This window comes from Scyliorhinus torazame, chromosome 4 (genome assembly GCF_047496885.1).
Source record: "Scyliorhinus torazame isolate Kashiwa2021f chromosome 4, sScyTor2.1, whole genome shotgun sequence".
NCBI lineage: Eukaryota > Metazoa > Chordata > Chondrichthyes > Carcharhiniformes > Scyliorhinidae > Scyliorhinus > Scyliorhinus torazame.
In genome coordinates, this window is record NC_092710.1 from 348,148,720 (window position 1) to 348,162,394 (window position 13,675).

The following is a 13,675-nucleotide window of genomic DNA, read 5'->3' on the forward strand; positions in this document are numbered from 1 at the left end:
CACCTCTGCTGGCAGTGCATTCCACACACCCACCACTCTCTGTGTAAAGAACCAACCTCTGACATCTCCCCTATACCTTCCTCCAATCACCTCAAAATGATGTCCTCTCGTGACAGCCATTTCCACCCTGGGGAAAAGTCTCTGGCTAGCCACTCTATCCATGCCTCTCATCACCTTGTACACCTCTATCAAGTCACCTCCCTGCCTTCTTTGTTCCAGTGAGAAAAGTCCTAGCTCCCTCAACCTTTCTTCCGAAGGCATGCCCTCCAGTCCAAGCAGCATCCTGGTAAATCTCCTCTGTACCCTCTCCAAAGCATCCATATCCTTCCTATAATGAGGCGACCAGATCTGGACATAGTATTCCAAGTGTGGTCTAACTAGGGTTTTATAAAGTTGCAGGAAAACCTCGCGGCTCTTAAATTCGATCCCCCTGTTAATGAAGTGGGGATGCCGGCGTTGGACTGGGGTGAGCACAGTACTGTTAATGAAAGCCAACACACCACATGCCTTCTTAACAACCCTATCAGCCTGGGTGGCAACTTTGAGGCATCTATGTACGTGGACCCCAAGATTCCTCTGTTCCTCCACACTTCCAAGATTCGTGCCTTTAACCTTGTACTCAGCTTTCAAATTCAACCTTCCAAAATGAATCACTTCACATTTATCTAGGTTGAATTCCATCTGCCACTTCTCAGAACAGCTCTGCATCCTGTCAATGTCCTGTTGCTACCTGCAACAACCCTCAACACTATCTACAACTCCCCCAACCTTCGTGTCATCAGCAAACTTACTAATCCATCCTTCCACTTCCTCATCCAAGTCATTTATAAAAACCACAAATAGCAGAGGTCCCAGAACAGATCCCTGCGGGACACCACTGGTCACCGACCTCCAGGCGGAGTACTTTCCATCCACTACCACTCGCTGTCTTCTTTTGGCCAGCCAATTCTGTATCTAGACAGCCATGTTTTCGTGTATCCCATACCCCCTAACTTTCTGAATGAGCCTACCATGGGGAACCTTATCAAATGCCTTACTGAAATACATATACACCACATCACTGCCCAACCTTCATCAATGTGTCTCGTCACATCCTCAAAGAATTCAATGAGGCTTGTGAGGCATGACCTGTCCATCACAAAGTCATGCTGACTATCTTTGATCAAACTATGTTTTTCTAAATAATCATAAATCCTATCTCTCAGAATCCTTTCCAATATTTTGCTCACCTCAAACATAAGACTGGCTGGTCTGGAATTCCCAGGGATTTCCCTATTCCCTTTCTTGAACAGGTGAACAACATTCGTCTCCCTCCAGTCATCCGGTACTACTCCAGTGGAGAGTGAGGACGCAAAGATCATCGCCAACGGTGCAGCAATCTGCTCCCTCGCTTCCCGTAGTAACCTTGGGTATATCCCGTCAGGCCCAGGGGACTTATACAAAGAACAAAGAAATGTACAGCACAGGAACAGGCCCTTCGGCCCGCCAAGCCCGTGCCGACCATGCCGCCCGACTAAACTACAATCTTCTACACTTCCTGGGTCCGTATCCCTCTATTCCCATCCTATTCATGTATTTGTCAAGATGCCCCTTAAATCTATCCTGATGCTTTTCAAAATTTCCAGCACATCCTCCTTCTTAATATAAACTAGTGGCAAGTGGCAAGTTACATTCGTGCCACACAAGTGCCTACAAGAGAGGATCTAACCATCGCCCCTTGACATTCAATGACAGTACCATCACTGAATCCCCCACAATCATCATCCCGGGAGTTACCATTGATGAGAAACTGAACTGGACTAGCCACATTAATACAGTGGCTACCAGAGTAGGTCAAAGGCTGGGACTCCTACGGCAAGTAACTCAACTCCTGACCCCCCCAAAGCCTGTCCACTATCTACAAGGCACAAGTCAGGAGTGTAAAGGAATACTCTCCACGTGCCTGGATGAGTGCAGCTCCAACAACACCCAAGAAGCTCAACATCATCCAGGAATCCTAGAACTCCCTCTCTAACAGCATTGAGGGTGTGCCTACACTTGAAGGACTGCAGCGGTTCAAGAAGGCAACTCGCCACCTCCTTCTGAAGGGCAACTAGGGCTGGGCAATAAATGCTGGCCTAACCAGCTACGCCCACATACCGTAAATGAAACAAAAGTAATACAGGATGGTTCTGGAAGCTGCTACGGCTTTTCTTTAGGTGGAGGACCTGTTTATTTAGAAAGGCTTCGAAAAAACAAGCTAATTAAATTGGCAAGTGAAATTAAAATAGAGGTGACGGCTAAAGCTAGGAAGGTAGAGAGAGATAATTGAAGCGATCGCTCAGCATTTAAATTTGAAAGATGCTAGGAACAAAGCCGTTTTGTGTTGTGCAAAATCAGTGGAATTAGCTAAGATCCAGATACAAATACAGCAAAAAGAAAGCGATACAGCTTTTCTGACAGAAATTGAAGTGAGGAAGTTGGAATTAGAGAGGAAAAAGCAAAAGAAAGGGAGCTTAAAGCACTGGAAAATAAAATGGAGCTGTCAGGAGCTAGAGGCGAGCTTAATCCTACAATAGAACCCCGATTAGATATGCTTAAATTTATACAGGCCCTACCAAAATTTGAAGAAAATAAAGTAAAGGCATTTTTCTTGGCATTTGAGAAAATTGCAACCCAAATGGAGTGGCTGAAAGAAAAGTGGATATTACCCATTCAAGTTGACGGGGCGGACACAGGAAAGTTTCTTGTCTGAGGGAGCGTCTGAGGATTATGATGAGTTAAAGACGGCTATTCTAGGAGCATATGTATTTGTTCCAGAGACACATAGGCAAAGGTTTCAGAATTTAAAGAAACAGCTGGGACAGACTTGTGTTGAATTTGAAAGGGTTAAACAGAACAATTTTAACAGGTGGGCATGATCATTGGGAATTGAAACTAATGGTGAGGCGCTAAGAGAAATCATTCCCTTAGAAGAATTTAAGAATTCACTACCTTCTGTGATAAGAATCCATGGTGAAGAACAAAGAGTGACGTATGCCAGACAAGCAGCTATAATGGTTAACAATTAAGAGCTAATCGGTAAATTTAAATCTTTTTTCCGTCATGCCCATACTTTTGCAACGGGTAGAAAGTGGGAGAGTGAAAGGAAGACTGGTAGTCAAGGTAAGGAATGGATAGGTGGGAATACTCAGCGATCTCCTTCTCAGACCAGGAAGGAAGATACTGAGGACGAAGGTAAGGCTTGAAGGCCGTTGCAATAAAGTAGGACACACTCATTCAACATGTTGGGAGTTATAAAGAAAACCCATGGGACCTGCTGGGGTTCATAAGGAGGATTCTGAAAAAGGAACAAAAATGGAGAATACTACAGGGCAGCCTGTAGCTCTCACTGGACTTAGGAGACCTGAGGTAAACACTGCGTGAGAGGAGGTGTGGCGAATGAGGTGGATGGGGCCTGTACCGGCCTACCCGAACAGGCACCGGAATGTGGCGACTAGGGGCTTTTCACAGTAACTTCATTGAAGCGTACTTGTGACAATAAGCAATTATTATTATTATGAAAGATATGCAGGGTTTTTATCTAATGGGAAGGTCACCCCATTTTTATCAAATGACATAGCCAAACCCATAATAATTTTAAGGGACACAGGTGACTGGAGAGAGATTTGATTTTCCCTCTGGAGAGTTCAATGAAAACTAAGGTGTTAATGAATGGGGTACGTGAAGATTATATGGGCAGCGCGATGGCATAATAACCGCTGCCTCACATCGCCAGGGACCAGAGTTCGATTCTGACTAAGCGACTATCTGTGTGGAGTGTGCACGTTCACCCCGTGTCTGGGTGGGTTCCCTCCGGGTGCCCCGGTTTCCTCCCACAGTCCAAAGATGTGCGAGTTAGATTGAGCATGCTAAATTTTCCCCTTAGTTGTCCAAAGATTGGGTGAGATTACGGAGACAGGGCGGGAGAGTGGGCCCAGGGTTCTCTTTTGGAGGGTCGGTGCAAGCTCGTTGGGCCGAATGGCCTCCTTCTGCACTGGAGGGATTCTATGATATTTCAGTTCCATTGTATAAAATACGATTGGAGTGTGATTTGTCAGATCCTACAGTTGTCGAGTGGTAAGAAGTTACCAATGCACAGCGCAGAGTTACTTCAGGGAAATGATTTGGCAGCAGTGAAGTTTGTAGCTTCACCCATGATATAATGAGACAGAGTGGTTACAAGAACAGATTTACTATTTTTCCGTCATGTGTGGTGACCAGGGCAATGGCTAAACAAAGTTCACCCGAGAGATTAAGATCACACCACAATCCGATGGTAAGATGGCCCAAACTATCTTTGAGGATGATGGTAAGTCTGAGGATGTGTTTGCCAATGGCCAAAGACATTGCGTATTTTCCTAAGAATTATTGGTTAATTGAATTGTGTTGCAACTCCGGGTCAAGGGAGCTGGAATTGACCATGCCCTAGCCCAGGGAGTCGTAACATAATAATGTTAATTGTGTTAACATTTACAAACCTAGTGACTGTAGTTATTGACCTTGGATATTTTAAAATAAAAGTTAATTTCAACTGTGTGTTGTGACTCTGTGTCAAGTGGAGCTGCAATTAGCCCAGGGTGTCAGAACAATAGTAATTAGATTTATTCATAGCAGTAAAGTTCATTAAAATTGCAACGGTCTATACATATTGTTAAGATGTATTAACAGCATATGAGTAACTAATGAACAAAGAAATGGCAGGGTTTCTGTGACCTCTAGAATGTACATATTGCACCCACCAACAAACGCAAAAGAATAATTGAAGCTTCTCTGAACACCTTACCCTGGAAATTTAAACATTGATACCAAACAAAATGCAAACACTTAGACGAGCATTTAATCACAAAACAATACTATTCCATTCAGATAATGTAGAGCATTTGAGTAAAGTGAACTATAATATATTATAAAACATTGGAAGTTATACGATTATAGCCAGGTAGGTTTATTCTTACGTTAGCTCCGAATAAACTTACCTGGAACTCTGAAAATGAGAGTGCTGGATAATAGCTGCAAACACTAATTCCCCTTCAAATAGGGAACTTACTGACACGGTAACTCACCAAGGCCTGCAGTTTGTCCTCCAACTCCTGATTAGCTCGCTGTGAGGCAGTGTAACTATTCTGTAATCTATATGGGCAGACAAAATAAAATCTACTTCAGCTTTTACAAGCATTATGGCAGATCACTGATGCACAGGTCCGTTGCCCAAAATCTGGTACTCTTGGGGGTGAGATGGTGGCAGAATTTAGATTACCCACTTACCTGTTGTGTAATAGGCAGCTTAATGTCTGGAGACGAGGAGATATATTTTAAAAAACAACAATGGACTCAGGTCTGAGCTTGTGGACAAGGACACCAGAGTCTGACAGAAAAGAAGACTGAACTTCATTGTTTGTTTCTTTATTACTTATTCCTTCATGGGACATGGGCGTCGCTGGCAAAGCCAGCATTTATTGCTAATCCGTAATTGACCGTCAGAAAGTGGTGGTGAGGTACCCTCTTGAATCACTGCAGTCAATGTGGAGGAGTTACACATTGCACCCACCCTGCAGTTAGGGAGGGAGTTCCAGGAATTTGACCCAGCAACAATGAAGTAACGATGAATGGCTTGGGGGTTGGTGCTCCCCTGTATCGAATGCCCTGGTCCTTATAGGTGGTAGTGGTTGTGGGTTTGGAAGGTAAATGGCCCGTGAAGCTTTGTGCACGTGAATTTGAGACAGTCTAAGTGAGTGAGACAGCCAGAGTGGGGATTGGAACTTGGTCATTTAGAGCAGTGTAGTAATTTGGTGCAGAGTGGGAGGAGGTGCTTTTTCCCTTTTTGTTTTGTTTTCTTTCTTCTGGCTTTGTAACTGGTAATCTGCAGGGAGAAATCCAGAGGGCATCCTGGGAAGGTAAGTGATAGAAATACATTTTCAAATTGTGGGGGGGGGGGGGGGGGGAGGAGATACTGAAGTGAAATCACAGTACGGCTGTGACCTGATTGGCTGGTACGGAATCTGTTAAATTTGAGAAATAAAACATTGAAAAAAACTAATTAAAACTTATTAATTAACTAGGTAGAGGAGTAACTAAATCTGAGGGCAGAGGGTAGTATTTAGCATTTAATTTTACAGTAAAAATCTAGCACCAAGGCCATATGGTTAATTGTAACTTAATCTAACAATAATTTAAGTATTTATTTTAAATTAATTAACTGGTGCTTAATGGGCAGCACGGTGGCGCAGTGGTTAGCACCACTGCCTCACAGCACCGAGGTCCAAGGTTCGATCCCAACTGTGTGGAGTTTGCACGTTCTCCCCGTGTTTGCTTAGGTTTCGCCCTCACAACCCAAAGATGTGGAGGTTAGGTGGATTGGCCACACTAAATTGCCCCTGAATTGGAAAAAATTAATTGGGTACTCTAAAACTAAAAAAAATGTTGTTTTTTTACATCAACTAGCGCTTAAATGTCACTCAGTTGGGTGCAGTGCTCCAACTGTGAGATGTGGCAGATCTGTGACGCTTCCAGCGTACTGGTCGACTACGTCTGCAGCAAGTGCAACCAATGGCAGTTCCACACAGACCATGTGGTTCGGTTGAGCAGCAGTTGGGTGCACTTAGGAGTATGCAGGTGGCGGAAAGTGTCATAGAAAGGAGTTATAGAGATGTGGTCACACCCAAGGCGCAGGCAGACAGATAGGTGACCATGAGAAAGGGCAGGCAGTCAGTGCAGGAATCCCCTGTGGCTGTCTCCTCTCTAACAGAGATACCGTTTTGGATACTGTTGGCGGGTATAGCCTATCAGGAGAAAACAACAGCAGCCTGAACAGTGGCACCACAACTGGCTCTGATGTTCAGAAGGGAGGGTCAAAGCGCAGAAGAGCAATAGTAATAGGGGACTTGATAGAAAGGGGCACAGATAGGCGCTTCTGTGGAAGTGAAAGAGACTCCAGGATGGTATGTTGCCTCCCTGGTGCCATGGTCCAAGATGGCTCCGAACGAACACAGGACATCCTGAAGGGAGAGGGCGAACAGTCAGAGGTCATAGTACACATAGGTACTAACAACACAGGCAGGAAGAGCGATGAGTTCCTGCAGAAGGAGTTCAGGGAGTTAGGCAGTAAGCTAAAAAGCTCACGTGCCAGTGAGGCTAGAATTAGGAGGATAGTGCAGCTAAACACGTGGCTAAACCAGTGGTGTATGAGGGAGGGTTTCAGATTTCTGGACCATTGCGATCTGTTCCGGGGCAGGTAGGACCTGTACAAGAATGGGTTGCATGTAAAAATTGAGGGGCACCAATATCCTGGCTGGGAGGTTTGCTAGTGTCACTCGGGAGGATTTAAACTAGTATGGCAGCGGGGTGGGAACCAGACTGTTTGCTTAGAATGAGTAATAACTGAAGGGGAAATAGAGAACAAAAATAAGAGAACAACATCACCCTCAGGCAGAGCAAAAAAGGTGACCAGTGTGAGAAGGGAGTGGTCAATGCAGGACTGAGGGTATTGTACCTAAATGCACGCAGTATATGGAACAAGGTAAATGAGCTTGTTGCATACATTGAAATTAGCCAGTACGATGTTGTGGGCATCACAGAGACGGGGCTGCAAGGGGATCAGGGCTGGGATCTAAATTATGTGTCTTATCGAAAGGACAGGTAGATAGGCAAAGGGGGCGGGGTTGCGTTGTTAGTAAGGAATGAGGTTAAATGACAATTCTCTCAAGCACCTCACAATCTCTCTCTCAGAGTTCCATACCTACCTCCTCATTCTCTTGGGTGTTAAATGCATTGAAATTCACAAGGCAGGTGGTTGGGCTGTCTCTTGTTGGAGATTGTAATTTCCTGACACTTGTGGGGCGCAAATGTTACTTGCCACATAGCAGCCATGAATGTTGCCCAGGTCTTGCTGCATTTGGACATAGAATTGAACACCCAAAGCTATTCAGTATTTAGGAAGGACAGACAAAAAGGAAAAGGTGGAGGAGCTGCAGTGCTGGTTCAAGAGGAAATTAACGCAATAGTGAGGAAAGATATTAGCTCCGACAATGTGGAATCTGTATGGGTAGAGTTGAGAAACACGAAGGGGCAAAATCATTAGTGGGCGGAGTATATAGACCCCAAACTGTTGGGAATGGCATTATACAGGAAATTAGAGATGCATGTGGTCATGCAACATCTGTAATTATGGGTGATTTTCATCTGTATATCGATTGGGCAAATCAAATTAGTCACAACGCCGTGGTGGAGGAATTCCTGGAATGCATACAGGATTTCTTTTTGACCAATACGTTGAGGAACCAACGAGAGACCAGGCCATCCTGGAGCGGGTATTGTGTAATGAGAACGGAAGCATTGGCAATCTTGTTGAGCGAGTCCCCTTGGGGATGAGCAGCCAGAATATGCCAGAATTCTTCATCCAGATGGGGACGGACACAGTTGATTCTGAGGCTAGGATTCTGGATCTTAAAGAGAACTATGATGTGAGGTTTGAGTTGTTTATTATCAATTGGGAAACGTTACTTAAAGGGATGACAGTGGATAGGCAATGGCAAACATTCAAGGAACGCATGGGGGAACTGCAACAATTGTTTCTTCCTGTCTGGCACAAAAGTAAAGCAGGAAAGATGGCCAATTTCCAGCTTACAGCAAAATTAGAGATAAAATTAGATCCAAGGAAGAGGCATAAAAAACTGGCCAGAAAAAACAGGTCTGAGGATTGGGAGCAGTTTAACATTAGGTACCAAGGCATTGATTAAGAAGGGGAAAATAAAGTATGAGAGTAAGCTTGCAGGGAACATAACTTTTTATTTTTGATATGTTAAGTAAAAAAATTGGTGAAGACAACTGTAGGTCCCTTACAGTAAGCAACAGGGGAATTTATAATGGGGAACAAAGAAATGGCGGCCTAACTAAATAAAGATTTTGGTTCTGTCTTCACAAGGTGCAGGAGGGAAGGCTCCAGATATGTCGATCATTGGGGTGCCTTCTGGGGAAGGTGGGACCTGTACATGAGGGACGGGTTGCACCTAAACAGGAAGGACACCAATATCTTGGGTTGGAGGTTTGCTCGAGCTCTTTGGGAGGGTTAAACTAGTTTGGCAGGTGGATGGGAACCAGAGCTACGGATCAGGGATAGGGTAGCCGTTAACGGGCAAAAATAGTATGCAGTCTGTGAGGAAGGATAGACAGTTGATAGGGCAAAGTTGCAATCAGTGAGATGGGTTAAAGTGTGTCTGTTTCAATGCAAGGAGTATCAGGAATAAGGGCGATAAACTTAGAGCATGGATCAGTACTTGGAACTACGATGTGGCCATTTCACAGGGGCAGGAATGGTTGTTAGATGTTCCAGGGGTTAGATGCTTTAATAGAATAGGGAGGGAGGTAAAAGAGGAGGGGGAGTGGCACTGTTAATTAGAGAGTGCATCACAGTGCAGAAAAGGAGGTAGTCGAGGAGGGATTGTCAACTGAGTCAGTATGGGGCTTCCGGTTTTTTTATCATAGCATTTACAGTGCAGAAGGAGGCCATTCGGCCCATCGAGTCTGCACCGGCTCTTGGAAAGAGCACCCTACCCAAGGTCAACACCTCCACCCAACACTAAGGGCAATTTTAGACAGTAAGGGCAATTTATCATGGCCAATCCACCTAACCTGCACATCTTTGGACTGTGGGAGGAAACCCACGCAGACACGGGGAGGATGTGCAGACTCTGCACAGACAGTGGCCCAAGCCGGAATCGAACCTGGGACCCTGGAGCTGTGAAGCAATTGTGCTATCCACAACACTACCGTGCTGCCCAATGCGGTTGCGGCTATGCAGAGCTAAGTCGCACGTTCGGCAGCTCCCGCTTGGAACGGACTTTTGGGCTCTTTTCAGGGCCCCCAACAGCATTCTTTCAACATTTCCCGGTGTGGGAAGAAGACTGCAACATTCCCCCGACAGCGTATGGCTTGGACCAGGAGCGGGGCGACTAAAAAAGTGGTGGTGAAGCCAAAGAAAGTGCGAGGAAAGAAGAGCAAGATGGCGGCTGACGGGGACCAGGCAGCGTGGATGCAGTGGGCGCAGGAGCAGGAGCAGCAGGAGGTTATCCAGCGCAGCTTCAGGGAGCTCAAAGCGGACCTGCTGGAGCCGATGAAGGCTTCTATTGATAAGCTGCTGGAGACCCAGACGGCCCAGGGGGTGGCGATCCGCGATCTCAGATAACAAGGACGAGATCTTGGGCCTAGCGGTAAATGTGGAGGCGCACAAGGCGCTCCACAAGAAATGGCAGGAACGGTTCGAGGAGATGGAGAATCGGTAGAGGCGGAAGAATCTGTGGATCCTGGGCCTCCCGGAAGGGCTGGAGGGGTCGGACGTGGGGGCCTATGTGGTCACCATGTTAAACTCGCTGATGGGAGCGGGGTCCTTCCAGGGACCCCTGCAGCTGGAAGGGGCCCACAGAGTGCTGGCGAGGAGGCCCAAGGCTAACGAGCCGCCGCGGGCGGTGCTGGTGCGGTTTCATCGGTTCGCTGATCGGGAGTGCGTACTCAGGCGGGCCAAGAAAGAGAGGAGCAGCAGGTGGGAGGATGCGGCGGTTCGAATATATCAGGACTGGAGTGCGGAGGTGGCGAAGAAGAGGGCTGGGTACAACCGGGCGAAGGCGGTGCTGCACAGGAAGGGGGTGAAGTTTGGCATGCTGCAGCCGGTGCGTCTGTGGGTCAACTGAGTCAGTATGGGTGGAAGTCAGGAACAAGAAAGGAGCAGTCACTTTATTGGGATTTTTCTATAGACACCCCAATAGCAGCAGAGAGACAGAGGAACAGATTGGGCGGCAGATCTTGGAAAGGAGCAGAAGTAACAGAGTTGTTGTCATGGGTGACTTCAACTTCCCTAATATTGACTGGAACCTCCTTAGTGCAAATGGTTTAGGTGGATCACATTTTGTCAGGTATATACAGGAAGGATTCTCGACTCAATATGTAGATAGGCTGACTAGGGGGGGGGAGGCCATATTGGACTTGGTGCTCGGCAAAAAACCAGGCCAGTTATCAGATGTCTCAGTGGGAGAGCATTTCGGTGACAGTGACCACAACTCCTTGACCTTTGCCATGCAGACAGTATGGGAGGTATTTAATTGGGGGAGGGAAATTATACTGCTATTAGACAGGAACTGGGGACCATAAATTGGGAACAGATGTTCTCAAGGAAATGCACAACAGTAATGTGGGGATTGTTTAAGGAGAACTTGCTGCGAGTGCTGGATAGTTTTGTCCCATTGAGACAAGGAAGGAATGGTAAGGTGAAGAAGCCTTGGATGGCAAGAGAAGTGAAGCTTCTAGTCAAGGGGAAGAAGGAAGCTTACGTAAGGTTGAGGAAGCAAAGATCTGGACTGACTCTAGAGGGTTACAAGGTAGCCAGAAAGGAACTCAAAAATAGACATAGGAGAGCTAGAAGGGGCATGAAAATGCCCTGGCGGGAAGGATTAGGGAAAACCCCTAGGCGTTCTACACATATGTGACAAATGATGTGGAGATGCCGGCGTTGGACTGGGGTGAGCACAGTAAGAAGTCTTACAACACCAGGTTAAAGTCCAACAGGTTTGTTTCAAACACTAGCTTTCGGAGCGCTGCTCCTTCCTCATCTGAGGAAGGAGCAGTGAGAAATAAGAGGATGATCAGAGTGAGAGTCGGGCCGATCAGGGATAGTGGAGGGTACTTGTGCCTAGTGTCTGAAGAGATAGGGGAGGCCCTAAATGAATATTTTGCTTCAGTATTCACTAGAGAGAGGGACCTTGTTGCCATGAGAACAGTGTGAACCAGGTTAACAGGCTCGAACAGGTTGATATTAAGGAGGAGGATGTGCTGGAAATTTTGAAAAGCATCAGGATAGATAAGTCCCCTAGGCCAGATGGGATAGACCCAAGGTTACTACGGGAAGTGAGGGAGGAAATGGCTGCGCTGTTGGCGATGATCTTTGCATCCTCACTCTCCACTGGAGTTGTACTGGATGATTGGAAGGAGGCAAATGTTGTTCCCCTGTTCAAGAAAGGGAATAGGGAAATCCCTGGGAAGTACAGACCAGTCAGTCTTATGTCTGTGGTGAGCAAAATACTGGAAAGGATTCTGAGAGATAGGATTTGTGATTATTTAGAGAAACATAGTTTGATTAAAGATAGTCAGCATGGCTTTGTGAGGGGCAGGTCATGCCTCACAAGCCTCGTTGTATTCTTTGAGGATGTGACGAGACACATTGATGAAGGTCGGGCAGTTTATGTGGTGTATATGGATTTCAGTAAGGCATTTGATAATTTTCCCCATGGTAGGCTCATTCAGAAAGTTAGGGGGCATGGGATACACAAAAACATGGCTGTCTGGATACAGAATTGGCTGGCCAAAAGAAGACAGCGAGTGGTAGTGGATGGAAAGTATTCCGCCTGGAGGTCGGTGACCAGTGGTGTCCCGCAGGGATCTTTTCTGGGACCTCTGCTCTTTGTGAGTTTTTGTAAATGACTTTTATGAGGAAGTGGAAGGGTGGGTTAGTAAGTTTGCAGATGACACGAAGGTTGGTGGAGTTCTAGATGGTGTTGAGGGCTGTTGCAGGTTACAACAGGACATTGACAGGATTCAGAGCTGGGCTGAGAAGTGACGGGTGGAGTTCAACCTAGATAAATGTGAAGTGATTCATTTTGGAAGGTCAAATTTTAGTGCTGAATATAGGGTTAAAGGCAGGATTCTTGGACGTGTGGAAGAACAGAGGGATCTTGGGGTCCATGTATATAGATCCCTCAAATTTGCCCCCCAGGTTAATAGGGTTGTTAAGAAGGCGAATGGTGTATCGGCTTTCATTAACAGGGGGATTGAGTTTAAGAGCCGCAAGGTTTTTGCTGCAGTTTTATAAAACCCTGGTTAGACCACACTTAGAATATTGTGTCCAGTTCTGGTCGCCTCATTATAGGAAGGATGTGGTTGTGTTGGAGAGGGTGCAGATTTACCAGGTTGCTGCCTGGACTGGAGGACATGTCTTATGAAGAAAGGTTGAGGGAGCTAGGGCTTTTCTCACTGAAGAGAAGGAAGAGAGGTGACTTGATAGAGGTGTACAGGGTGATGAGAGGCATGGATAGAGTGGATAGCCAGAGACTTTTCCCAGGTGGAAATGACTGTCATGAGGGGACATAATTTAAGGTGATTGGAGGAAGGTATAAGGGAGATGTCAGAGGTTGGTTCTTTACACAGTGGGCCACGGTAGCACAGTGGGTACCACTGTTACTTCACAGCTCAGGTTCAATTCCCGTCTCGGGTCACTGTCTGTGAGGAGTCTGCACGCTCTCCCCGTGTCTGCGTGGGTTTCCTCCGGGTGCTCCGGTTTCCTCCCACAAGTCCCGAAAGACGTACTGTTAGGTGAATTGGATATTCTAAATTCTCCCTCTGTGTACCTGAATAGGCCCTGGAATGTGGCGACTAGGGGCTTTTCACAGTAACTTCATTGCAGTGCTAATGTAAGTCTACTTGTGACAATAAAGATTATTAAAGAGAGTGGTGGGTGTGTGGAATGCATTGCCAGCGGAGGTGGTGGAGTCAGAGTCATTAGGGACATTTAAACGACTGTTGGACAGTCCCATGGACAGCAGTAAATTGAAGGGGTGTAGGTTAGGTTGATCTTAGAGTAGGATAAGTGGTCGGCACAACATCGTGGGCCGAA

At 46.3% G+C, this 13,675-nt stretch overlaps 1 protein-coding gene across 4 annotated transcripts in view; it reads right to left on the minus strand.

Annotated features, from left to right (window-relative positions):
* tjap1 (tight junction associated protein 1 (peripheral)) overlaps positions 1-13,675 on the minus strand; it is a 462,646-nt gene that overhangs the window by 205,207 nt on the left and 243,764 nt on the right. For all 4 annotated transcript variants that reach the window (XM_072500283.1, XM_072500282.1, XM_072500281.1 and 1 more), the window contains one exon: positions 5,085-5,151. In XM_072500283.1, the coding sequence (XP_072356384.1) occupies positions 5,085-5,151 (67 nt within the window). The remainder of the gene's footprint in view (positions 1-5,084; positions 5,152-13,675) is intronic.